This window comes from Corvus hawaiiensis, chromosome 13 (genome assembly GCF_020740725.1).
Source record: "Corvus hawaiiensis isolate bCorHaw1 chromosome 13, bCorHaw1.pri.cur, whole genome shotgun sequence".
Taxonomy (NCBI): domain Eukaryota; kingdom Metazoa; phylum Chordata; class Aves; order Passeriformes; family Corvidae; genus Corvus; species Corvus hawaiiensis.
This window is the reverse complement of record NC_063225.1, coordinates 19,526,033-19,552,340: the sequence shown is the minus strand read 5'-3', so window position 1 is coordinate 19,552,340 and position 26,308 is coordinate 19,526,033. Positions and strand designations below refer to the sequence as shown.

The following is a 26,308-nucleotide window of genomic DNA, read 5'->3' as shown; positions in this document are numbered from 1 at the left end:
GTGTGATGAACTCATCCCCTGTTCCTCTTCCCACTAGGTAAAATTACTCTGACTCCATTTTACTACCTTTACTTCTTCTGTCAAGTCACATTTACTGATACATAGTTGCCTCTTGCTACAAAGAAAGAAGTAATAACTTTCCATGTCATGTTTTCTGTCGTCATGCATGGCTGTTGATACAGAGAAATACCTGGGAACTGAAGTTTCCCACTCACCTCTTCATCATCCCACAGGACTGGGTGGGGCTGCTGCTGCGCCTGTTGGGCTCTCTGCTGTAGTAGTTCTCATACCCTATTGCATCTGCAACAGGGCAATAAAAATGAGATGTTCAAACAGGAAACACTGTGAGAAAACAGTTTTCTCTCTGCCAGAGTGCAACCTGGGGCTGCTGGAGCAAACTGCAGTGCAGCACCCGTCTGCCCTCACCTGGAGGGTGGCTGGAGCAGCTCAGGGGAACCCGGGGGCTTGAGAAAAGCCATTGCAGTGGCTGCAAACAGCCAAGTCCCTGGTGGCAAGGCACTCTCAGCCTAAGCTGGGCACAGCCAGGGGCCTGAGGCCCTATTCGAAGAGCTGTGAATACCCTATGAGGAAGGCAGTTTCCTCCATGGCTCGCTCTTCTGTTTCCTCAAAGCTCAGGATTTAAGGGGGGCAGAGTGTGGTCATTGTGAGCCTCAGACTGTGTGCATGATAGAATTTGCTGCAGCACATTTTGTTTCTTTTTTCCTCAATGTATCCAGTCAGGAATTTTTGTCAGAGCTGGGGAGATATCTGAGTGTTATTGCCTGCAGCAATAACGAGCAATTTCCTCGTGTGTTTCCCACCTTTCATATCTCCCCGATCTGCCTCCTGAGAGCTTATTTGCTGTTTACCCAGAGATACTTGGGTTTTGTTCTCTCAAACACATTTACGTTGCAGTTCCTTCACTCTCCCCTATGGTGTCGTTAAGGGTGAAATTGAGACCATTTCCAGATCTAACTTTACAGATGAAATAGTTACAGATGGATTTATTTGTCATCTCAGAGCTCCCAGTGTAGCTGCTTACAGCTGGTGGCCACACACCCTTTCTGCCTGCTTGGTGTGAGAGCCAAACAAACAAGAGTGAAGTCTGTGATACTGTTTTATCTCAGCCCTGATACCAGCAAGTTAAGAAAGACATTGGACTTGGGCTAAAGGTTATGTTGACATTCTCACACTGCGTCAGCCAAGATAATAAGCAGAGCAGGCACATAGAGCTAGTGAGTGTGAAGAATCCCTACAAATAGGACTCACAGTAATTAGGGAGTTTTCTGACCAATTTAAGGGTCTCCTGTTGCCCTTCTGGATTGTCACCTTGGTACAGTTTCCAGTCTAGAGGGTATTGTAAGACTGGTTAGAAGAGGAAGTGAGTAAGACCATCAAGAAGGTTTGATCAGGATGAAGGTCTTCTGCCCCACAATGCAGAATTACACGTGGATTTCCTCCTGCGTTTTGCAAATAATAGCACAGATCAACATGTGCTACAGTGCAAACTCATTAGCCAGAGCTATGGAGATATTAGGATTTTGCTTCCAGAACATATCATCTTCTAGAAGGTGGCAAAAATAAAAACAACAAAAAAACAAGTTAGGTTTTTCTTTGCCTTTCATAAAGCTCTCAAGGGTTTTTTCCACCTAGTTCTTATTAGAAATGACTCCTGACATAGCCAAGAGCTTTTCATAGAAATTGCCTAGGTGACTGGAGAATGACAAATCTCACACAGGGGAAAAAAAAACCAAAACCAAAAAAATCTAGCTGAGAATCACAAATTTCTTAGTATACAGAACTTTCACACTGTTGCAAGGCACAGTTCTCCCTTCTGCTGCTGAAAATGTAATTTTTCCCGGGTAAATTCTCCTGTATCTGTGAATTTAAATCCCCTATGTGAAGAAGACTAATTATAGCAGCAAAATGGCATCCAGTATACCAGTATCAATATATTAGTTTTAAAAAATTCCCCAAATCCCAATTTTTAATCATCGTAGGAGTAATGGCACAAAGGCTGAGTGAAAAGCAGGCCTCAGAAAGCTCAGTGCTGACTTAGTGGCAGCACCCAGCTCTGCTGAAGAAGGTCCTGGGGTGTAATTCCTGCCAGCTTTGAGCTCTGCAGTGAAATCAAAGGGGTGGAACTTGTTCTGGTACAAGATAATTATCCCCAGGGCTGGGGCCTTGATGCAGCTGATTTTGTACCTGTACAACTCCTAGCATGGAAGGGCTTTATCAGGATAAAATTTTCTTGTGCTAGTATAGCTTCTTCCCCACTCTGACTGAAAGTAAGTAAGCTCTGTGGACTGCTGAGGGGATTTTCTCTTGATGTTACTTGGTGTTAGAGCAGTGAGGGGAAGTGAGAGAGTATCTGCACAGATTGAAAAAAACTAGAGGAAGAGATCTTTTCAGCTTTTCAGGAAGAGATCTGTGACATCAGCTAAGTCTTTGTTTGCTGCAGCAGCTGCCCAGAGCTGGAAGCAGCCTGTAACTATCTTGTGTTGCCTGTTGAAGTACTCGGATGTGGTTGGGCCACGTGACATATTAGACAGCTCCTTTCCTGCGGAGTGCTTGGAGAACTCCTACCTTGGAGCAGCAGGTTTTCATTTTGCAACTGCTCTTGCCTCTTGCTGTGTCAATCTCCATTTCAGCCTAGAGGTTTTGAGCATTGAAGTCAAGGAAAAGGCAGCTTTGGCTTGAATGGGCAGAGCCTGTGAACCTGACAGCACTTCTGTGTGCTGGGGCAGAGCCAATTTCATTCAGAATTTCCCCCAGCCAAAGTCTTGGCTTATGCAAACAACTTTCTGAGAGCAGAAAATTTGTTATTCCCCACTGGGCATGTGGAACAGAATAGAAAACTGGGTCTTCTCTGTGCTGCAAATGAAGAGACAGCACCTCTGTCAAGGGACCCTGGGGTGCAGTTACATGATAAGTTGGCTTCTGTCTTGTCACCACTGCAGGAAGCTGAAGTTGCCATTTCTGAAAGGCAATTTGCCACCTCCTTAGCAGTGTCAGTTCAGCTGCACTGTGAAATGAGCCTGGTTGCAAAGCCAAAACAAGTTTTTTCTTCTTTGGAGGGTTATTTTTAAGCTGGATCATTCCACTATCCCACTTACAGTGCCACACAGGCAGCGATGGCAGCACAGTGAGGGGGAAGTGAGCTATGGCAGGTGGGAAAAAATAGTTGGAGCAGAAACTCCTCCAGCTGGTTTCACCTCCAAAGGATGTGTGCTGCACAAGTCATCTGACAAGACCAGTAGGAATAATTACCTGGAGGTTGTGTTCCTGTCATTTTCGTCTTAATGAAGTAGTCTATGTCTGACTCTACAACACAGTTCTCCAAGCTGACCCGAACCTCTTCATACAGCTACAAAACAGAATCCAAGAGTTTAATTTAACTTTTAACATTTCACGTTGAATTAACAAATAATGCTCTTGTAGTAATTTTCCCCTTAAGAGACACTTTATACTTGATACATGTCTGACCTGGCTGATCTTTAGCCTCTCCCCTGTACAAATATTCTTGTAAACACACCTGCTTGTTTGTGCTCTGGATAGTCTTCAAAGAGAGGAGGACGAAGGCAGCCCAGGACTTTTCAATGCAATAAAGAAATTAATAGCAGGAAACAGCCATTCAAAGTCAAATGTAGTGTATTCTTTACATCTTCCAGTTTTGAGGCCATGACTGGATGCCTTTTTTGAAATTGTGTCAGAACCCAGATATACTCAACTGAGTGTTTTGGTAGCAAAAAGCATTCCCCAACAAACCAAGGAGGACACATGTGAGTGTTACCAAGCGTGACACACACTGTGTTGCATCCAGACGTGCATCTGGTTTACATCTAGAGAGAACAGGAGTGAGAGATTCCCCTGGACACAGTCAGCACTGCAGAGAAGGGCAAGCCAGGCTGTACCTCATCATCCTTCACACACTGCAGAGAGAGCTGGTTGCAGTGCACCCACAGCGAGTTCCGCAGGATTGTGATGCGGTCGCACTCCTGGAGCTGGAAGACCTAAAGCCAAAAATGAAACCTGATGTAGCCTCATACCGAGTTATTTACTTTGCAGGCTGTGACAGGGCTGGGGATGCAAACCCATTCTGAAGGCCCCATTGTAAAGGATGTTTTTTCAGTTAGTGGAGAAACTACATCTACTGTTCGTGCTCAAAAATTTGTTCTAATTGGTTGCACCAAATTAAAGTTATGTTTTAGAGACAAAATCAAAGCAGGGGAGAGGAATCCAGGTCTGGATTTGACTGCTACCTCTTCTGTTGAGGGTTTCAGAGTCAGGGTCCTTCCTGTCTGCCCATCACACTGAAGGAAATCTTGATGTTTAACAGATCAGTAGAGTACTGGCATGAAAGGGTTGTATTCATGTTAGAGGTAGAGCCAAAACTATCCACCTCTGTCATCTAAAATGTCTCTAAACTTTTCTCTTCTGAAAGTACTTGAGGCTCTCTGGAGTTGAGTCTGCATATCTAAGATATTTTTGTGGTAAAGAGAAGGCATTTTTCTGTCTTCAGAGTCTACTCCTTTCCTTCATCTGTCTGATTTCCTCATGTTGCTGCACTGCTTAGGAAGAATGAAGGGGGTAGAGAGAGAAGTGTGAACTGATTTGGGGGAAGAGGCAGATAAACCCTTTCTTTAAAAACTTTAAAAAACCTAAATCGCTCTGATCTCTACATTGTACTAAGTAGAACATCAGGTTTTGGTTTTCTATGAGGTGTGAAAAGCTCAGATGCTTCCAGCCATCTGTCTCCATCTCCATTTGCTAGTAATTATGTCCAGAACACCCCAAATGTATACAACATTCAGCAGAACACTCAGTTGGGTATGCTGCCTGCCATCTAATAACTTACTGACTAAAAAAAGCCAGAAAAGGGAATCTGTCAAGGGAGTAAGCTGCTGTGGGGACTGGTTTCTGAGAGTAAAAGCTTTTAAAGAGAACCTGCCAGGTGGAGAATGAGTATTTCAATACCCTTCTGAACAGAAAGCCTGTGGCCCTCAAGGCTGCTGAAAGAGCACCAGAGCCAACTGGGAATTTTCCAGGTAAATGATGTCCTGTCAGGAAATGCTGTTAGTCCAAGAGGGAAGTGTAGAGACTCTGGGCTTTTAAGCCCTTGTTAGCACCCAGAAAAGCACAGCTGGGTCTTGTGTTTGACACATCCCTCGTGTTGCTGGAGAACCTGGGCATCTCATGACAATGTGGCACAGCCCCTGTGACAAAGGTCACCTTGGTGTTGCCACTTGCCAGCCAACATTTTCAGGCTATGATTGTCCAGCACTCAGAGATCTAAGCAACCCCAGCACTTCCAGATTCCCCACTATGCAGCCAAGAAGTGTAGGATTTTAAGCTGGTTTTGTACTAACTGCTAGTTTAAAAAAAAATACAAAAAACCAAAAGTATCGGTTCTTCTCTCTACAAGCACTTTTGAAAGACGGCATTAAAGATGTCCTTCCTTTATGAATGGCTGTTTGGATTAAGCAGTGGGCAGGTCACAAACTCTGTGGGCTAGTCAGGATTAACCATATGGGACAAAATGAGAGTGTGAGGTTATGGAATGCTTCACTGGTTTGTTGGCTTTTTAAGAAGGGAGAAAATATGCATCTATGGAAATGTCTGTGCCAGTTGTGGGGCTTTTCAGTCCTCTCAGATAGGGAATATTTAAGAGGAAGCCGAGAACTGGAAAGCTATGCTTCTGGCATTTTATTTTATGTGGAAATAAAGCCTGCAACAAGTAAATATAGAAAAATCAGACTTTAGCAGATGGGCAAATGTACTTGAAGGATTACTCTGATCAAATGGGTGGCTGCTTTGGATGCCAACCAGTTCCTGTAAATTGTTGTGCAAAACTTAATAGCCAAGTGCAAATCTCCTGGTCCATCCTCAACAAAATGGAAATAGAGACTTCTCTACCACCACCACCTTTCAACTGAAAGATTACTCCATGGCAGAGGACAAATATTCTTGCAGGTAAATTTCAAGTGCTATGAAACATAAAGACTGACTGGGGTATGTACCTGTTCATATATTGCTCCACCTCTCCCACCTCTGCACTTATTCCTCTCTTTTATTTTTACATAGATATGCTGACCAAGCAAGGAGAGTGTCAGTGAGACAGCAGCAGCTATGTCTAAGTAAGCCCTAGTTTTTGCAGTAATTTTGCAAAGACATCTACTGAGACTCCACATAAAGCAAACACCAAAACCCTTGGGATGGTATTTCAGGCCTTAGACTGAAATCTTCAAATCAGATAAAATAAAGAGTGTGCAAACATCGCTGCAAAAGTCAATGTTTACCTCGCAGGTTTTGATATGTTCCTGTTCCCACTCTGTCCTGACCTTATCCAGCTGCTCGATGTTCTGTTTGTACACGTTCTCTGTAAACACAGACACACGCAACAGAAACCCAACAGTCAGGTAAAAGTGATACAGCCTTTCTCTCTTTCTTCCTATTAGGCCTTTACTGTGATTTCTACGCTGCAGGCCTGTGGTTTGCTTGAGTATCACAAGAATGTCTGAGCTTGGAACTGGCGGGGCGCAATAATCTTTGGGTTTTTTTCTTTGTAGCTATGTACTAGGGAAGGATTCTCTCTGTATGGTTTGCAGATCATTTATAAACTTTACAGTAGGGATAATGCATTTCAGAGATGAAGAGCCTGGACCATGCTTGGGCACTCAGCATCCTTAGGCTCTTTCCATTCCAAGCCAGCCGGCTAAGCCACATGATTCGGTGTAAGCTCTTCCATGAGTAGGGAGAGACAAGCCTGAGCTCATGAGCCAGCTCAGGTGTGTGCTGGCCTGTCCTGGGCATACACGTTTGTGGCTGGAGATCACTACTGTGCTCACGCACATGGGGACGGGCTATCTGGTTTGGGCTGTCTCCAGGCAATTTGAATGTCTACTGTGCTTTCTCAAACTTGCTTCAAGAAGAGCTTTTCTTCCCTGGGTGAAGTCCCTAAAGGAAGTTGTTTATAAATTCGTTAATGAAAGCAGGGCACTGATATTTCCACAAAGGACCGTGAATGCAGATGACTGTCAGGTTGCTGCTCTTTAGAGGCTTCTTCATTAGTCTTTGGGCAGGTGACTTTGGGAACCCTGACTTGGGAGACAGCCTGGGTGATTTGGATGGTGTTCTATCAAAATCCTGTGCTGGTAGATCTTTGCTGAGAAGAATCATAGTTTAGCTGCAAACAGCATCACCTGCTTCATTTGCTGCCTCTCTGCATTGCTTGGCTTTGTTCTGGCTCTGAAACAGGAAAAGAAACACCCCAAATTAATTTCTGACGATATTTTTGCTTCTGCCCCAGTTTTTTGTGCCTGCTCTTTTTTCCCTCCTAGGGGAAAGGCTCTAACTTGCAAGCACTTCCTGGCTGCCCCCCCTTTATGCATGGTATGTTGAATGTGTGCTATGGAGAAGGGACCAGAATTTCCCAGGTGCAGCCGTAGGTCCAATGACTTCGAGGGAAAGCTTTCCATCCAGACATCCCTGCCGTAGGAGCTCAGAGCCAGCATGATCCAGCCTGAAGCTGTGCCTGCTGGCTGAGTTGGTTTTTCTCAATTGTTTGATGTGCTTTTCTAATAGATATTTATAAGCAGAAATAAATGGCAGTTAAAATTCTTCATCTTTCAAGCTTCTCATGTAGTACACAGATAAAAAGCACACAGCTTTTAAAATACTTTGCAAATGCCAGATTATTTCCCATAACAACTCAGAAGCCTAAAAGCAAAATTCACTCTAAGTAGAACTTCTCTGTTTAAAAACCTGCAGCTTTTAGCAAATGAAAAAGCAGCCATCACTGACAGGTCTGTACTCGCAGGTCTTTCTGCACAGATGGTGATGACAGTACAGTAATGCACTGCTCTAGACATCAGTGTAAACATTCTTCCATCCTGCCCTTGAAGACAAGGCTCAGGTGGGGGTTCTTACAATCATATTCCTCATCACAGCTGGCTGGGAAACGTGTAGTAAGCTGGGAACAGAAGCTTCATTCTTATTTGCTTCCTGGCCCAAACTGTTTGCAAATGCTGAGCAGAATTAAACAGCTTGTGAAAGCTGCCTCTGTGCATTCCCAACGTGCTGGCATGTGCAGGGAAGAAACAGCAATGGTGCACCCTGAGATCCTTCTGCATGAAAGGAGCTGGGTCAGGTTTAGCTGCCACTTGAAGCTGTGAAATGTTCTGGTGTCATTTCGGCAGGGCCGGGATCCCATCCCCTCTTTGCAGCTAAGCTGCAGGGGTTTGCTCATCAAAGATTAGGGAATGCTGGAAATAAAATGTAAAGTTCTGATGCTGTTTTTAGAGTCTCCACACTGCCCCCCCACTCCTTGAGATGATTTTTGATCCTTTTGCTTACACTGCACTGATTTTTATCGAGCCAAAGGGAGTTCATTTATTTTGTTTTCTCCATCTGTTTCACTGTAAAATGTTCCCATTAAAAGTTAGTGAATTGTCAGCTACAAGTATCAAGACGATGCAAGGAAGGACTGCAGTGCCTTAATTTCCAACGATTTATTTTTGAGTCTGTAAATTTAGTTGAAATTAAACTCACCATAAGGAGAAAAATGTTGAGGAAAAATATGCATTTTAATGTAAGATGCTATGCCTACTAAGTGTAAAAGACCAAAAGGCAAAACTAACTGCATGACATATTTTTGACTTGTTTCTTTTGCTTAATGAATAATTTCAGAGAAAAATCTCATTCAGTTTCCTCCCAGGATTCATAGAACAATTGGATCACAGCCTGGGATAAATTAATTAGATAACTTAGTCCCTTCCCAGAGGATTCTGTGGGGTTAATTTGAAGACAAAGCAGCCCCTGGCATCCTGTAGAATAGTTGGTTAATTGTATTCTCTTGTACCTTGAAAGGTAAACCCCCCAGTTTTCCCTCTAAATAGCACTGTCATCTCAGGTACCTTTTCTGTTTGCTTTTGGTTGCCTGAAGCACTGGTGCGTTCAAAGGACTGCTCGGCCTCATCCGCCTCCTTGCACTTCTGCTCGTAGGTCTTCTTGGACTGCATGGAAATGAAATCAAACGTGAGGGTTTGGCTGGGGGAACAAGGCTGGATTCCCCCCACTGGGATGTTCCAGGCACTTTCTGTTTTGCAGTTTGGGGGAGCAAGTCAGTGCCCAATTTGGGCAATAGAAAAAAATCCCAATGACACCATAAGGAGATAGAAAAATAGAACTGAAAAATTGGAGTAGGAGCTGGCAGCATAGATCGTGTCCTTTTCCTGCAGCCCTGAAATTGTTTGCTTTGTACAACTGCAGCTCCCTGCAGGGGTCAGGAATGCACAGGCAGCTCTACCACTGGTGCATCAGGTATCTGCCTGAGCAACCACAAAGAGATGAAATTAGGAGCTGCATTCCCAGGGTGGCCGTGGGGTGGGTTGTCATCTCTACCCTGTGACTTGGAGCATCAGGTGGCTGAAGTCAGCGTGTTGCCTTGCCCATTGCTCCAAGCTATGAGGCAGAGCCAGCACCCCACAGGCAACAGTCTTGGTGTAGTTCTCAGAAGCAAGAGAAATCTTTATTTGCACCAAAATATCTATGTATCTTAGAGATGCACTTAGAACAACCACATTTCAAAAAAAATTGTTAGTACGCTTCCAGCTGTAGCACTGACAGGTCTGCAACTACTTTCCTTTAGAGGCAGTTGCCCATTGGAAACCAAACCCAGCTGCCAATAGTTTCTGTACATGCAAGTTTTTGAGCTGGAGAGGGTTCCTCTTGCCTGCAAGATTCACTCGCTGTTCTTAAAGTTGTATTTGCACACACTGACAAATTCTATTTACTCTTCTAAGTACCCTTGCCTAGAAAGAATGAAATCCTGTTTGGCCTGGGGCACCGTTCATTCCATTTTAACCCTCTGGAGACTTTTCAGTGGGTGCAGCAGGGAAGATGAGCTTCCTCCTCAAAGCAGGAATGACATCTTCACTCTCTCACACACACTCTTCCACACTCACACAGCTTTGACCTTTCTTTAAATAGAGGTACGTGTAATACAGATTTTAGTGGAGCCAGTTTGTATCAGGAAACCTGCCCAAGCCCTCCTTGCTTACCTCCATTGTTTTCTTATAATGGGACAGTTTGCTCTTTTGCATACGCTCCATTGCAGACTCATACTGTAAGAAACACACACAAGTCACCACACAAGTTTCTTGCTTTGGACTTCTTCCTCCCCTTTCCAGCAGCCAGAGTAGGAGAGCCATAGTCAGAGCCTTTCTATAGGCCACCTGCCTGTGGGGAAAATTACTTCACTCTGCTTTTATAAATGACAGGTTTCTGAGTGATACAGAGAGCATCAAAGTGCGAGGTAAAAAAAAAATCCCAGATAATTCTGCTTCGGTGGTTTCCATTAATAGCAGAGAGGACATAGATCTTCATTTTCTTCCTCCCTTTTTTTGTCTTAAGGAGATGAACTAGTGCAACACCCAGTCACAGTGCTGCGGGCTCTGCCAGCAGGGTTCCTTTGCTGGTGCCAGAGCTTGGTCCCACATCTCTGCAGGCCGAACCACTGTCTCACCCACATGAGCACAGGTAGTTTTCCATTTTCAATACAAACAATTCCTGTCTCTTTTATATTGCACTGCTTCTGGCAACTTTATGCTCACTGTGATTTGATTTCCATGCTGGAGTCATCTGGGCAGTGTTGGAAGGACAGTGCTGGGTTCTCTTTTATGGCTTTAGTTGTGGTATGGCCATCTGTATGTGACAATAAGATATGCTCCTACTGGCAGGGGATGGGTTTCTTCAGGCGGACTTTAGTTCCTTTAATCTTTACATTCTGCTCAAACAAAACTCTCTCCAGGGCTACCCAGATGCTTGTTTCACATTGAGCACAGTCTTGAGAGCAGCTACAATACAACACAAATCACAGCATTTTGGGAGGTTACCAAAACTGCTGACACCATCCAGTATGTCTGATGTTGGCCTCCTCACAGCCATACACTACACAGAGAAAAAATCTTATCTAAGATTCCAAAGGAGTTTTTACTTTTTTTTTTTTCCAGGCCCCTCAAACTGTTCCCAGTTGAATTATAGGCTTACTTTTCTCAACAGGAGAGAGCCTCTCTGCACATTCCAGTGGCAAAGGGAATGGGGTACAAACACAAATGAACCTGGTGCCCACTGTCTGTCTTTTAATGCCTTATTTGCTTCATCAGATCACTGCCAACCTCAAATCTCAATAGCAGCACTGGTTTTACTCACTTTCATATTCAGAATTCTTTGCTATTCCAAGTTCCTGTGTGTCAGGGGCTTGTAGACACAAAATTTTTGTGGCACCAGATACTGGTTATATGCACTTTCATCTGTTTAAAATTAGCAAAGAAATGAATATTTATTTTACTCCTCCATCACTCAGTGCTGTCAGAATTAAGGGGCTGTCCTGTCTTTGTCTTCAACTCCACGGAGCCAGAGAAGGTGTGAGAGTGGCCACTGCTGTCTCTATTGAGAGCTATTTTTCAAGAGACTTAGGGCTTGATAAGGTCACAGGGCGTGAAATTGCCTTAAATATACTCAAATTTTTATTATACAACATCAACTAGATGCTACTTATTCCATGTATTTGTTATTCAGTATATATTGGTGTTGCATTCAGCATGATATTAATTTGCTTTCATGTTTTTAAACATTTGTGTTACGCCTTTGTTTAACGCATGTTGTAGATTGTGCAGGGTCGTATCAAAGAAACCCATTGGCAAGGGTATAAAAAAGAGAAAAGGAAGGATTAAGTTCTTACAGAAATAATAATAACAGTATCTGCAGTTACACCAGAGAGAATAAAAGGGACTAAAACCTCTGGTTCCTGAGTTCAGAGCACTACTTTGTTTCCAGCTGGGATCAGAAAGAGATTTTTGTTCCACAGTCTCGTCTATAGAGGGAACAGGGCATGCTGGAAATGCTTTATCATCTTTTGCAGAATTCCCCCCCTATAGCTGGAGAAAGGTCCTCAGCACGGACCATTGACCCAATCTGTTTCAACATTTCTCTAGTTTCTCACCTTTTTTCTTTGCTCCTTCTGCCTTTCTCGGAACTCCTCTATTCCTTTCAGTTCTTCCTTCAGCATTACTGACAGCTGGATATGAGAGTTTCCAACACTTTCAATTTCTAAAACAAATCAGAATTCATATTCAGTCAGTGGAAAGGTCTTTAAAGATAAAGTCACATTTTTTAGGCGATGTTTCTGTGATGTGGCTGCCCTATGAGTTCGCAAGCAGGGCAGCCTTTAAAAAGGTTTCCCTTTTGTTTCTGCGTGCACTGACATTGCTGAGGGTTCAAGAGCAGAGTGACTGTGTTTCTTCATGGTCCCATTTACCCCATCTGTCCCCCTTCCTTTGGCGCTGAAGGTCAGAAGTTGTGGTGCAGAGGGAAGGAAGGAGATCTCACTTCCATCATCCCTGTGTCTGCTTTGCCGTGGCTGTGCTGCTGGGCTGTCACTGCTCTTGGGAGCTGCTGCCAGTAGTGGCCAGTCATTAGATGAGGTTGCATGCTGAGAATTTCCAAGGGTCAGCCAAGATGGATTGAATTTCAGAGCACCTGGCTGGTGCTGTTTGAAATGGCTGGGAACTTCTCTGCGTTTGTCAGCTTTGGTGCCTCTGAAATGGAACCCCGCATTTTCCAGAAATGTTGAGCTCCCACACCCAGGCCCTAAAAATACCCCAGTCCAGCAGCTGCTTTTCAAGAGGGAGTTTTGATGTAAACAGCAGGTGCCAGTGACCAGGTACGGTGTCCTATTGCCTCTGATGCTGCTGCATTTTGTGCGTGTGAAAGGGTCTTCTCAAGCCTGGGGCATGTTTAGAAAGTTGGTTTGGTGTCAGTGGTTTGCAGAAGAGGGAACAGAGCTCATATCTTGTGACTTGATCCAGATAAATTTACTTGAAGAACAAGCCATTTGCTTCACCACCAGAAAGTGGATTGAGTGCCCAGCAGGCACCCTCTTCCTCCACTCTTTACACTACAGACTGGGATAAAAAAGCTGGGAATAGAGGGGGGAACAGGATGAACACATTGGGTGCCTGTGTTTCCTAGGTCAGAAGGGAACAGGGAAATACTTACGTTGCTTGAGCATCTCGAATGCTGCCTTCAGTGTGCTGTGGGGCAGAAACAAGACACTTTCTTAGTATTGCCTTCTAAGGGTGTGTTGTGAATCCGGGGAAAAAAACTTTCCCTCAGAACCTCAAAGATCCACATAGAGATAAAACCCCTTAACAGCCTCGTAATAAAAGCTGACCATGCTAACAAGCACAATAGCATCAATCTGTTACCATCAGGAAATGCAATAAAACGGTCCATGAAGCAAGGAATTGCACCATTCCTTCTGTGCACCCTTTTTCAGTCGCACTGTATTTGTGACCGTGAATGTTAACAGCCTCTCTCCTTGCACCTTGCTAGTAGATACGAATGAAACGCCGGCGGCCGGGGGGAATTGGGGTTTTGGAGCAGTAGCCTGAAGGGTGGAGCGAAACCCGCTCGTCCCTGAGCGCTGAATGCGGCCCCGCTCCGTCCTCGGCGCCCCATCCCGCGCCGCAGCATCGCCCACACCGCGCCTGCCGAGCACCCCCGTGTGGCACCGCTGCTGCCTTCCGCACCAAAGCCCGGCGCTTGCCACGTCCCACAGGCACGGCACGATGAATAAAGCATGCCGTGAAATCCGGCAGCCGCATCGCTCAGTGGTAGGGCTGCAGAGGGGCATGAGAGGGAACCACAGACTGATGTCCTGTCTTTTGACTAGGGCAGAGTCCAGTTCCAGAAGGCACCAGAGATAGCAGCATAGATGTGAAGAGACAGCAAAAGGTGTGTAAAAGGCATTTTCAACTCAATAAATTCCTCTAGCTCTGAATTTGCAGGCTGGCAGGGCATTTGCGCACACAGAAGCCAGGGCTGAGTGATTTGGAAGCTTTTCAGATTTAGAAATAATCTCTTCAAGCCCCAGAGTTGTTGTTCCTGGAAGGAATCCGTTCTGGGCTCTCCATGCAGACCTGGTCTGCCCCAGGGAGGAGCCCAGGGGGAGAGCTGATGAATGAAGAGCCTCCAGTCTCCCTGGCTACTCGGAGACTGCTGTCATTTTCCAGTCATGTGCACCCGCAGATGGGCAGGGAAATCTGCATCTCTTGGGCCATTTCGGGAGCCTTATGAGGCACGGGAAGGATCCTAATTGCCCTGTGTTAATTTAAGCTGGACATCTGTTTCCTAATCAAAGCTTGCTCTCCCAGCAGTGAGGCTGCCTTGCCAGGCATAAGAAAAATGCACAGGCGAGGGGAAAGGTTGGGCCTGTCCTCAGCAAAAACTGCCTGGAAACCCATCCCAGATCTAAGCTTGTAGAAATATAAGGAAATGGCTTTCAAAGAGGAAAGAAGAGCTGCTTGAATTTTTTCAGATTTCAACTAGATTGTGGTGAATCTCTTGAGATAAGTCAGGGAGAGCATTCTAGATTGAGTATTTTTAAGTGTTTTCCTAACAATACTTACACATTTGAAGGTTTGTTTTGTAAAAAGTTAGGTGTGAAATTTGGGTGGAAACTAAATTTTCACACCACGAAGGAAACAAGCAGTATTCATTCCAGCTAATTAAAAGCTTGACATTAAAAGACAAGTTGAATATCAGTGGCAGAGATAGTTTTTTCTCACCTAAAAGATCTAATGGATTATCTTAAAAAAATAAATATATACAAGGAATAAAATTTTATTTTCCAGTGGGTAATTTCCAGTAGGAGGTGGGGAATGTGCTAACAACTTCATGCCTGAAACAGGTAAATACTGGAATTTAAAAAATAGAGGGCACTTGCAAACTGCACATACTGTTTGTACTCTGTGTTGATCTATTTTTCTCAGAGATTTTTTTCCCTTTGCTGTTGGTGATTCAAGTTATGCAAAAACTGGCAAAATTGCTGTAGTGGATAATGAAAAATAGCTTTCTCAGTATATATCAAGGACAAAAGCAATTTGCTGCTTTTTTGGTTTCCAGGCACCTGAGCTACCAGAGCAGTTCATGGTCACAAGTCACCCATGGAGCTGTTCTCCTTTTCCTGGCTCTCTGTAAGGCCAAAGGGGTCTCTGGTGTAATAATGCATCTGGCTGTGACCCAAAGAGGGATCAATTTGTCCCCTGCATGATCTCTAATGGCCTTTTCAGAAATCTCTGGCTTTTTCTTCCTTGTATGAAGGATTTGTCCAGCCAATTCCACAGCTGCTGACTGGGGCAAGTAGATTGAAATAGACTTAAGCCATTTCCTTCCTTATTTTTATAATATTTTTCTAAAATCAGTGAATTGGATCCCACATCCTTACAAGGCTTAAGAGGGCAGCAAATATGTCATCATGCCAAGTTATACATGTGGGAGAGAATAAATAAATCAAATTTTGACCTGTGGATCCATCAGGACTCCCTTTACGACTCCTGGGCTGCAGCAGCAGTGCTATAGATTTGCTCCTGGATGTTCTGATTATATCAGTGAAATATTTCAGTGCTTCACAGGGCTTAATGGAAGTGACTCCTGCAGCTGATACACGAATGAGTTTTAATTCTGTCTGTGCTGGTGTGGATGTACAGCACCTATTACCTATTGCTTTTGGGTGGGTTTGGCTTTCTAATGGGATTGATGTGGGCTTTACTCTGAGGCATCCAAAGTGAGGACATCTCACTCTCCTGGACACTCTGAAAGAGTGTTTTACCCTCAGTAGATGTGGCTGCTTAGCATTCTGGTAGAACTGATTTTTTGTGTTTGTCCTGTGGATAAATTAGAAAACCTGGGGTTGAAAACAATTCAAGCAAAACTGAAAATTTGACACCATTTGTCCTTTTTTTCTTTTTTTTTTTCTTTCTTTTTCTTTTTTTCCTTCTTTTTTCTTCCTTTTTTTCTTTTTAAAATTTTTTCTTTTTTCTTTTTTCTTTTTTCCCTTTTTTCTTTCTTTTTTCTTTTTTTTCTTCTTTTTTTTTCTTTTTTTCTTTTTATTTTCTAATTTTTCTTTTCTTTTTTTTTTCTCCTTTTCTTTTATTTTCTTTTTTTTTTTTTTTAATTGCCCACTTCTGAGATTTCCACATACATTCTGGAATACTGTTAAATCACTCCAGCTAAAGACAGAGCTCCAGCCTTCCCTTTGGGCACCCCCACATGGAGAATCCTGCAGGTGTCTCCTTGAAAATAAGGCTGCACACGAATTTACTCTGTGTGTTTGTCAAACGACTCCCTGTTGTACATTTAAAGATTGGATTTGTCAGAAATTAATTTTGGGCAGAAACAGGGGTGCCTGAATCTGGAATAAGAGGAAACAGCCTGTGCAACAGCCACTGCAGCAACTTCGAGGGGGTTTTGCCATCTAGTGGTTACAATATTCTTACCGGGTTGGTTTGGCTTTTTATGCTTTCTCTCTGTTTTTGGACCTTGTTTTTGCTGAAAAACTGAGCTGTGCTGGGCAGTCCTCTGTGCCACGAGCACCCTCAGGAATTGCTCTGTTGGCCTGCTTCACAGCCATCAAAAGCTGAATTTCACGGCACCAGAGATGTAATTAGCAGAGCCATGGCAGTGGCAGTGCCTAGGTGACAGATATACTCACCATTACACTGTTGCACCACACTATTTTGTCTAAATCTTTTCAACTTTAAGCTTGATAGTTTGGACACTTTTTCCCAGTACTTTGCCTTTAGACACTGGGTTAACTGAGTAATTCAGAGAGTCCCCTTATATCTTGTACACAGGAAGGTAAAACAGGCCCTTCTAACCGGAAAACCACAGATCGTTTTTAATTTTCTTTCTTTTCTACCTTTGCTTGGTGACTAGAAGTGTGAAATAACCCCACCTTCCTTTCTGGTAGGTTTCTGTTTTGACATTGGTATGATCTACAATTTTCAGTTGTTCTTGTAATTTTTAAAAATACCCTTCCTTGAAACTGAGAGAAGTCTGTGCCAGATGAACTCTACAGACCAGTTCCCAGCAATCCTGTCCACCCTCAGCCTCCGGTAACTTAGATCCTGGTAGCAGAGTTGTGGAGCCACTGCAGTGACAGTCCCCTCTGAGGTCACCATTAACATCTGCCTTTCCTCCTGGCACACAGGGAAGACCCAATGTGGTATTACCAACCATTCCTTCTGTGAAGCCCAGTGGTGTGGGGAGACATGTCCAGAATCATCTGGTCTCTAATAATTCACACCTGGGAATTATGTGTGAACCTGTGTCTTCACTGCAAAGAAGAAATGAAGGGAGAGGAGTTGTGCTCTTTTAACAGGGAAGTAACGAAGTCACTACCCAGTCCTAGGCCAGGCACACAGCAGTGTTTCACATGAGAATCATGTCTCACCTTGTTTAGTGGGCATGTGGCAAAAACACTGAAGAATTAATTTTGCCATGATGTTTTCTTGTTCTCAGAGGAGCTATAAACACAAAGACAATGCCCCTCAGTGCAGCTGGAAGGATTTCTGTCCAAGTTCCAGCTGGGCTGTGGTGTGGAGCCACATGAGCTGTCATCTGAGCTGCTGCAGAGGCTGCACTGTGCACCAGGCTGGGCTCAGTGACAGCTTTGGGATTGTAGGACTTTCACAGAAGTAACAACCTGTGTGGAGGGTTCCTCACGTGCTGTGGGGTGTCCACATCCATATTTGGGTGCTTGGATATTTCCAGGGATGTGTCAGGAATGGCAGCAGCCCTGAACTGAAGGGGAAGGGGGCTGTGTCAGCACTCCAGGGCTGGTTACTGGGAGCACAGACACGTCACCCCAGACTTTGCTGTGGCAGGGGAGCAAACAGGAAGACATCTCCATGTTCCTTGTCCTCCCTGTAAATCTGTGTCCATAGACAACAATTTAGATCCCTTGTGGCTCCAGAATGAGCTGTGCTATCGAAATCAAAGGTTAAAACAGTCAAAGCAAATTTTGTACCTTTAACATAAAACTAAATCTCCTCACATCTCTCAGAAAGAGAGCAGCACCGCTCAAAAATGCCTGTCCTCATCACTAGAGAGCTTTTCTAGATCAAATTTAATGGGGACTGAGCAGAGGCTTAGGTCCATTTTCAGAGTCCTGAAAGTTCAAAGAACTAGTGTATACGTTCTGTGTGGGTTCAGAACATTTGGATGGAGAATAACCAGCCATGGAAGGATGTGACCTTCCAAACTGACTTTTAGCTTCAATTCAAAAATGCTGGCTTTGTGTGGAATAATACAGAGGATTCTGTATATTAAGTGACAGATGCACTATTTTTATCCACAGGAAGCAGCAATTGGCATTTTGTTACAGATGCCCTCACCTTACACTCACCGAAATGTTCTATTTCAGGCATTGCAGAGAAGAGCACATATGGGCTTGAAGGAACTACCCTTTCCCGAGGTCTTAAGGAGATGGTAGTGGAAAAAAATGGATGAAAAATGTAGGAAATCATATACATGAGAAAAGACAAGCAGAGCAAATGACAAAAATAGCTGTTGTCATTCTAGACAGAATTTAACCAGCTAGTACGTGTTTACATCAGTTATTTTACAGAAGAGCAGTTCCCAAAGGCCCTGGTTCAGCTGAAGCTGAGGATGTATCTGAGAACTGGGCTCTGTAGCATATTCTGCTTTCATGTTGCTGTGCTGAAGAGTTGCCCAAAGCCACTGTGTGGAAATTCCCAGTCACCTTGCAGCCAGAAAGGTGTTTCCTCTTAAAGGCACAAGCTCTGCTGGGAATCATCTCTAGTGTGAGAAGCATCATTGCTGTGTACACTCCCAGCAAACAGTTGCAAATATGATCTCAGTCTGTAACTTGGCTGAAAATGCCCAGTTTCTGTACATCCTCTCCCATGTGTGCACCACAGAGAGTACAAATACTGCAGTTTAAACTTCAAAACCTGTAGTTCTCTCTCCCCTGCTGGATATGGCTGTAAGCTGTCATTTGCCAAGAAAACATGGCTCTAGGTTTGTAATCAACTTTTCATAATTTCTTTTATGAGTGGAGACTAGGAAATGGTGATACAGATTTAATTTTTTTAGTTTAAAAAGTGGGATAACAGGCATACATTGTTTTACCTATTGACTCAGTGGATACTAAAATGTTTCGGGTTTTAAATAAGAACAAGACAGAAGAAAACACTGGAGGCTGTTCCATATAAAGCTGCTGCCGGTGTGGCATCCTATGAACTTACTAATTGCTATGGCTAGAAGATTATTTAGAAGAAATATCTTCATATGCTTGCCCTGTTGTTCTACTCTTCCCTTGGGATCTACTGTTGGGGACAGAATATTAAGCTGAAGGGGTTAGTCTGAGCCTCTGTGATCCTTCTTGCAGTCTTAGGTTGAAGTGTGTGCATCCTTCTGTGCATTGGAATGAGCTTGTCAAGGCCTGTAGCAACTGCTGAGAGCTGTGCCATGGGTTGGGAAGAGGATCTCCCCGTTCCCTTTGGGAAGGGGTTTGTACCAGCTGCAGTGCTTTTGGCAAGAACAAGCAGCTGGACTACTGAATGATGGTGTCCTTTGGCTGTTAGTTCCCTAACTTTTGTTTCTCGAGCTGGAAGCTGGAGTGTTTGCTTGCTGTGTCAATGGTGTCCAGCACCAGCTTCTTTTAGAAACCCCATCTTGGCTTTTTTAAGAAATTAGAAATAAAAGGTGCAGCGTTGTTGTGGTTCCTGACCCCTGCCACGTGGTCCTGGGAGAGGGGTCCCAGGCTAGAACAGGGCCTCTGGGGTTTCCCTACTCCCTGGTCAGCCTCGTTCCCCATGGGTTGTTTTGTGTTCCCCTGCCCGGGAAGAACCCTCTGGTCCCGTGATTGCTCAGTTCTTGGCCAAGTCGGCGCCCGAGCAGCTGGAGAAATAAACATCTCTCTGAAAACATCTACCAATAATTGGTCCTTATATTTCTTTTCCACGGGCCTCGTTGTCTGTACAAGTTGCAAGAATTCCCACTGCAACACAGCGTGTCTGCCTTGCTGGTTTTGGTGCTGTCAGACACATTCCTGCACCTGTGGGCTGCCCACGGCCAGTTCCAACCCCGCTGTGCACAGGCACGGCGAGGCCCTGGCTGTCAGTCACACCTCCAGCAGCAGTGCTCGCATCTTGTCCCCTGCTAGACCTGAGGTCAGCGTGGTTCTCACGTTTCTGATCTGCAGAGCCCACAGCAGACACTCCACGTTATCCTCTTTGGCCAGGTCACAACGTGATGTTACTGCTGGGGCTCGGCACTGAAGTGTCCTGTGAGGTCTGGCCTGGAGCTGTCCCTGCCAGGCTCGGGCAGGGCCGGGCCCTGAGAGGCCAGCTCTCCATAAGAGGAGCTGGAGCCATGCTGAGGGAACAGCCCAGGGCTCTAGGGTGGGATCCTGATGGCTGCTGTCAGCTAGAGTTTTCTTAAATCAATAGAAAGCGGTCCCAGATTTGCTGTTACATTCCAGTAAGCCTTCCCTACAATCTTCCTTTTGAGTCAGCAGCATATTCCTTCATCTGTGTCCTCGGTGAACAAAAAAGGGCAGTTAAATCTTTTTATACATTTAGCTGAGTTCAGCAAGTTGCTCCAGCTGAAGCAGAATTTTGGGGGGGGAAGGGGCAAGCCTGAAAAAATGTTGAAATTGTCGGGGGTTTTTTTAATTCAAAATAAAAGCTTTTAAAATACAGGGGAGGCTTGGGAGAGAACTGTTTTCTGCAGCAATGGCCACTACCTGGTGCAGTCTGCCATCGACTTCTCCAGGCTGCTCTGGTGCTTGTTATTTACTCATTGTGCTTATTCCCTGCACCTTGTTTTGTGCTATCCTGACTGTGCTGAATTATCAACCTGGGCCTTACAGTTGTTTCTCTTAAGATCTTCTGGGAATTCTCTCATACTGGAAGGTTTTGGGTGTTTTTTGTGGATGCATTTTTTATGTTCCTTTTATCGATTTTTTGAAAGGGTATCAGGTACCCTCCTGATATTGAGAACTACTGGGGTGTGAAATAATTTCCCAGAAGTGACAGAAAGCCTTAGTATCTGAGATGTTTAAAAGATGGCTAAATTTAAGACTAGAGGATAATAATTTTGCATTAGCAAGAAAATGACTGAGTGATTTAAAATTAGTAATTTCTGCTCTTCTGCCACATAGCATGGCACAGGAAGGTCTGCAAAATGTTCTGCAAAAAAACCTGGAAGCTACTTCTTTTTCTGGTGATTGTCAAATGGAAGTTTTAGGTACAAATACATTAGATTTTAAGAAATACTGCTACCCAAAGCTGCATTTGAAGGTGTGAACAGCCCTGTTCAGCCTGTCAAGTACTTGTAAGTCCATTAGGACCCAGTATGCTAGATGATAATAGGGAGCCCTATAAAGAGGAAACACTTGGAAAAATGCACTGGGACAGCTGCAACATAGTCCTTTCAAGCTTTTCCTACTATAGGTAGTACATAGATTCCCTCCCTCAAGTTTCCCTGATGGACTGACCTTGGGAGCAGAACTGCTGCCAGCAATCAATGTCATATAAACAAACAGAAACTTCACACGGAGGAGATCACACAGACACAGAAAATTCAACAATTTTAAGGCATTAAAACCAAACATTTCATTTTCTTTAGTTGTTCCAGCCCTGAATAGACTTCAGTTTTCTCTGATTTTGTGTTTGCTCCAGACAAATGCCCTTCACTGCCTGTCTGTGTAATTCCTTAAACAGAGGATGCTGGATGAGAAAGAGCCAAGTGTCCTCTCTGCTTCAGAACGGGCACAGTGAGACACTTTCTCTGATAAAAATATCAGTGCAGAGCTGGTCTCTCCCCAGCCAGGTGTGGGTTATGGAAACACAGTAAATCAGCTCCATAGCACAGCTTTGTTCATGTATTCAGCCTTCCCTCCATGCCAAGCTATAAAACTGCTGGATCAAAGTGAACTGGGCCCAAGTCCAGACTTCCCCCAGCTTGAGGGGAACTTGGATCCATATCCCAACACTGGGATTTGGCTCTACCTCTAAATCAAGCTCTCATAATCTCTTAGGAAAAGTCAGACCCATGAATTGTCCACTAAGTCACTGAAGGGCAGCCAAAGCTGCTTGTTGCTGAACACATTTGCTCTGCCTGCCCTGTATTGCCAGTAAAGGAGTTGAGGTGAAGTCTTTCTTTAATCCTGGAATGCTGATCTTAGCCTTTGGCTTGAGAAGAACCCATCCATCCTTAATCTGATGTTTTAATTCCTGAATATTTCTTCTTCTCCTTCCTTTTCACCAATTAGGTCAGTGAACTGAGATACCAGGAAGGCAGAAGCCATCTCCTAGGTCTGTGGTATCCCTGGGTGCTGCTCAGGGGCAAGGCAGAGCTGGAGCACTGGTGGGGGAAGCCTTGCCTGTTCTCTTGGCATCACCCAGCACTTGGAGGGATGCAGCAGTGTCTGTGTCAGCCTGGCTGTGCCACCACCAAGTCACATCGGGTGATCGCTGGCACCTCCCTGCCATGGCAGTACAAGGCTTTGAGGTCAAGTCTCCCCATAAACTACGAACAGGGAACCACACTTGCACTGGGAGTGATAAATCGACGTGAAAAGGAGACTGCAATTAAGGAATGAGATATGGGATGGATGAGGGTAGCAGGCCCCAGGGATCAATAGAGCTGTTTTATGTTTAGATTGAGGTCTTCTCTTTCAGTCTTGTCTTCTGTGACCCCACACCTTCATCTTCAGCCACCTTATTACTGTATTATTACTTGTTACAATAATGACAAAATGTCTCATTATTGCTGCTGCCATCAATAATAGCAGCAGTTTATCAGCAGTGTTTATTAAGTTAAATTCCATACCAACATCTATCTTTCCCTCCCAACACAATTTATACATGATTTAGGATAGTAATGGAGGAGACAGAGAAAAATATGTCATCTTAGTGTATTTCAGTAGTTCCATTGAATTATTTCAAATTAAGTCCCTTCAAAGAGATTTAAATTTTGTATTCCTAAGCGAAGCCTTTTTTCCTGCTGCAGCAGCTGATTTTTGGGGTCTTTGTTCTGTCACAGTCTCTCAGTGTTCATCAGCTTTCCAGAATTGTCAAGCCACCATCCTAAACATTTCACAACCTTTTCCTTTCTCTTTTTTCCCCATCACTTAGATGGCTTTTGGAAACAAATATTAAACATTAAGAATCTTGAAATTAAAAAAAAATTCTCAGGAAAGGACCTACTGGCAGTTTCCAAACAGACACTTTGTGAATCCTACTGTGAAGGACTGTGATGTTTCCCCACTTTCCCTGTACATTGTGAAGAGCTGTGTAATGCACTGAAGTGAGTGGCTGTGACCACATTCAGGCAAAACACAGGAGTCTGATATTTCCTCCAAAATAATTTTGTTTCCACTAATAATAAAAGAATTCCTTACTTGATTTCTGTTTGTCCTCCTGCTTTTCGGGCGATTTGAACCAGCTCTTTCCCATATCTCTCTTCTGCTTGTGCTCTGTTAAAAGAAAACTTTACTCAATTTTTCTTAGCGGTACCAGGATCACATTTACACTCATCTTGTAATTGTATCTGAGGTACAAAACATCAGAAATTGAACTTACTTCATTTCTCGATCTCCTCAATCCTAGTGCTGTTAGTTAACCTCTGAAATATTTTGGGTAAATTATTTCTAGAGGAAATGAGATAAAAATGATGCCCATTTTTGTGGCTTTGATTACTGTGGAATGCTGTGTACAGCTTTGCCCCCAAAACACAGATCCATGAGGAGAAGGAGGTGAACAAAGACAAGGTGAAGGTGTTCAGAACAGAGCAAAAGGAACCTAAAAATGACAGCTGACTTGATCCATGAAAACACTGGCTGTGAGGGGAGTGAAGAGTAGGTTCCAAAGGATCCATTTCAAGAGGTGTTGACAATAAATGGGAGCCAGGGGTAGCAGGAGTATTTCTATCCACTAGAAAGATGAGGTGCTGCTTGAAGAGCTGCAGTGGAGTCCGAGGGGGAAGGAGCCTTGGTAGTTGTGTGGTGAGGCTGGGGCAGTTTTGCGGAAGGAACAATATGCAGGATCTCACTTAATGGGGAACTGTAACTGGTGACTCAGGAGAGTGGTTCTGTTTCTATGGTTAATAAAGAAATACAAATATTCCTTTGCTGATTTCCCTTCCCCCCAGCACTGGAGAAAACTATTCTCTTTAAAAAAAAAGTATTTGTACTAAATATGTTACTTCCTTTCTCCTGAGTGCAAGACCAAGGTTGGAACCAAGTTGTCAGTCTTTGAGTAGCTGCTAAAAACTATTGAATGGTCAATAATAAATAATGAGCAGATACCCTGGTGCCAGCATCTGAGGAGAGGGGTGATTTCATTTAGGGTAAGTCCAGTTCTCAATAGCAGTTTTAAAGCGTTTCAAACCATTTTGGCTGGAAACTTGGCACCTTAGAGAAACACACTCTTTGTTCAAAAAACAAATTTGATGTGGGTGCAAGGCCCTTACAACCCTGCTGGGTTTTAGTCACATCAGTCTTCCCACTCGGCCATGAGGTGCTTTGTATTTCTCTTTTATGAGTTCCAGCAGTTTGAAGTCTGCTGGATGTGCTGTCCTCCTGCACTAGGAAATGCTTTGCTTTAGTGGAGTGTTCCTACATCACTGCTTTGGCATTCCTGCTACAGGAACAGGGTGCAAAATATGGTGACAGGCCACACTGAGGCACCACTTCTTTTTCATGTTAGATGAATGAAGTTTCATCAAAATGGAAATACACTCTAGACACATAATGCTGCAGAAGAAGAATAGATTAATTTTCTTCTGATTTGAGTATCAAGAAACACTTTTGTGTCAGAAGCTTTGTTTAGTGCCAGTGCCTGTACATCAATGAGAATTAGTCCAATGCTGCAGTCCAACTTTGCTTGCTCAGTACACAAGTATATCATGGGAAAAAAGTATGGCCAGCTTTTAAGCCAGTCCCAGCTCCTGAAACCTCAGGCATGGATGGGACTGGACTAGCCTAGGTCAGAGGAATTTGACAGGAGGCTGATACCATCTCTTCACATCTTGGTGCTGCTTTTCCCACTTTCCAGTACTCCTGCACACAGCTTCTAGGTTTCCCTGCAGCTGTCCGGTGATGGAACATACTTTGTGTTTTAAACCCGGGCTTTGTTCTGGAATACAACTTTCTCATTCCCAAACCTCTTAGGGTCTTCTCTGGGCCAGTTAGGGGGATTTGTGGTTGGAAAACTGATCGAATATTAGTGTGGCTGTGGCCAGGGCCAGGGCAACTGGTTTCAGGGTAGCTGTTGCAGGAGTCCTTGTTGATACTCCAACATGAACCACATGGTACAGGCAGCCCCTAGAAACAGAGGTTCATCCCATCCTTTGATCTTCTCCTGGGTCATTCCTATGAATGATGTGAGGACAAGCTGAAACAAACATCTGCCAGCAATAAACTGGAAATCATATCTTCAACTCAGTGCCCAGTTCTCTTCTCCTTTTCCTCCCCCTCAACATGCACGTACACAGAGAGGCACACACACGTACACACGCTCTCTGGAATGTGTTGGGGATGTAAAAAACCTCATGGAAACATTTGCAAAATGACTCGACGTGTATTTTTTCTTCTTTGTGGAAAGAACTTTGTGCCTCCACCACAATCCAGGAAAAACCTCATCCTGCAACTTGCAGAAGCCTCTGCAATGTTTTGGAAGGAGCACAGGCGTGTGTAGCATCCGATGCAGAATTGCACTGCCTGAGGCCTGCAGTGCAGTTCTGGTCTCTGCAAGTCATGAGGCACAAAGGAGCTATTTTAAACAGCTGCAGCTAAGCTGCCATCAGGAAGATGTGACTTCAGGACTGTGTGACGTGTGCCAATATAACAGGCTTCCACTGGCAGTCAAGAAAAGCAACTGAAAGAGCTTCAAGTTTGGATGGGAAACTTCACATGCTGTGAAACAGCCACCTTTGAGTCTGACAGCTCACACCCCCTTGTAAGTCCAAGGGCTTTAAAATTAGCCTTCAGAAAACCACCCTAAACCCAAAAAACTAGATGGCGATAGCATGGGAAGAAAAAGCAGGCTGTGACTGAGGAGGGTAGAGCAATATCCATAAGGTAACAGTGCTGAGATGAGCTACTCTGGGATTGCCTGCAGGATACATAATCCATATTGTGTGGTCTTTCCTACATGTCACGTGTGAGCATGTATGTGCCTCACTCTACATGCTGAAACTGTTGAAGCCACTTAAAAGCAGAACCAAATTTCAGAGATATTTTTCTAAGTCACACCTACAAAAATGAATGGCAAAGGAGCCAGAGCAGCAGTGTGATATTTTCTCACCCACAAAATGGTCAGCTGGCCATAGTTGCTGTTGAGCAGCACCAAGAAGCACATAAAGCAGGGACATAAACTACAACATTGTTACTTGAAGCCTGCTAAGGTTGGTGAATGACACAGACTAGTTTGGG

The 26,308-nt window shown here is 44.1% G+C and overlaps 1 protein-coding gene across 1 annotated transcript in view; it reads right to left on the bottom strand.

Annotated features, from left to right (window-relative positions):
- Positions 1–26,308, bottom strand: part of PSTPIP1 (proline-serine-threonine phosphatase interacting protein 1) — a 50,153-nt gene that overhangs the window by 5,548 nt on the left and 18,297 nt on the right. Inside the window, exons 3-12 of the mRNA XM_048317420.1 lie at positions 23,276–23,350; positions 13,060–13,094; positions 12,005–12,111; positions 10,062–10,124; positions 8,916–9,014; positions 7,203–7,248; positions 6,300–6,379; positions 3,915–4,013; positions 3,271–3,367; positions 216–300 (exon numbers count right to left, since the gene is read on the bottom strand). Of these exons, the coding sequence (XP_048173377.1) occupies positions 216–300; positions 3,271–3,367; positions 3,915–4,013; positions 6,300–6,379; positions 7,203–7,248; positions 8,916–9,014; positions 10,062–10,124; positions 12,005–12,111; positions 13,060–13,094; positions 23,276–23,350 (786 nt within the window). The remainder of the gene's footprint in view (positions 1–215; positions 301–3,270; positions 3,368–3,914; positions 4,014–6,299; positions 6,380–7,202; positions 7,249–8,915; positions 9,015–10,061; positions 10,125–12,004; positions 12,112–13,059; positions 13,095–23,275; positions 23,351–26,308) is intronic.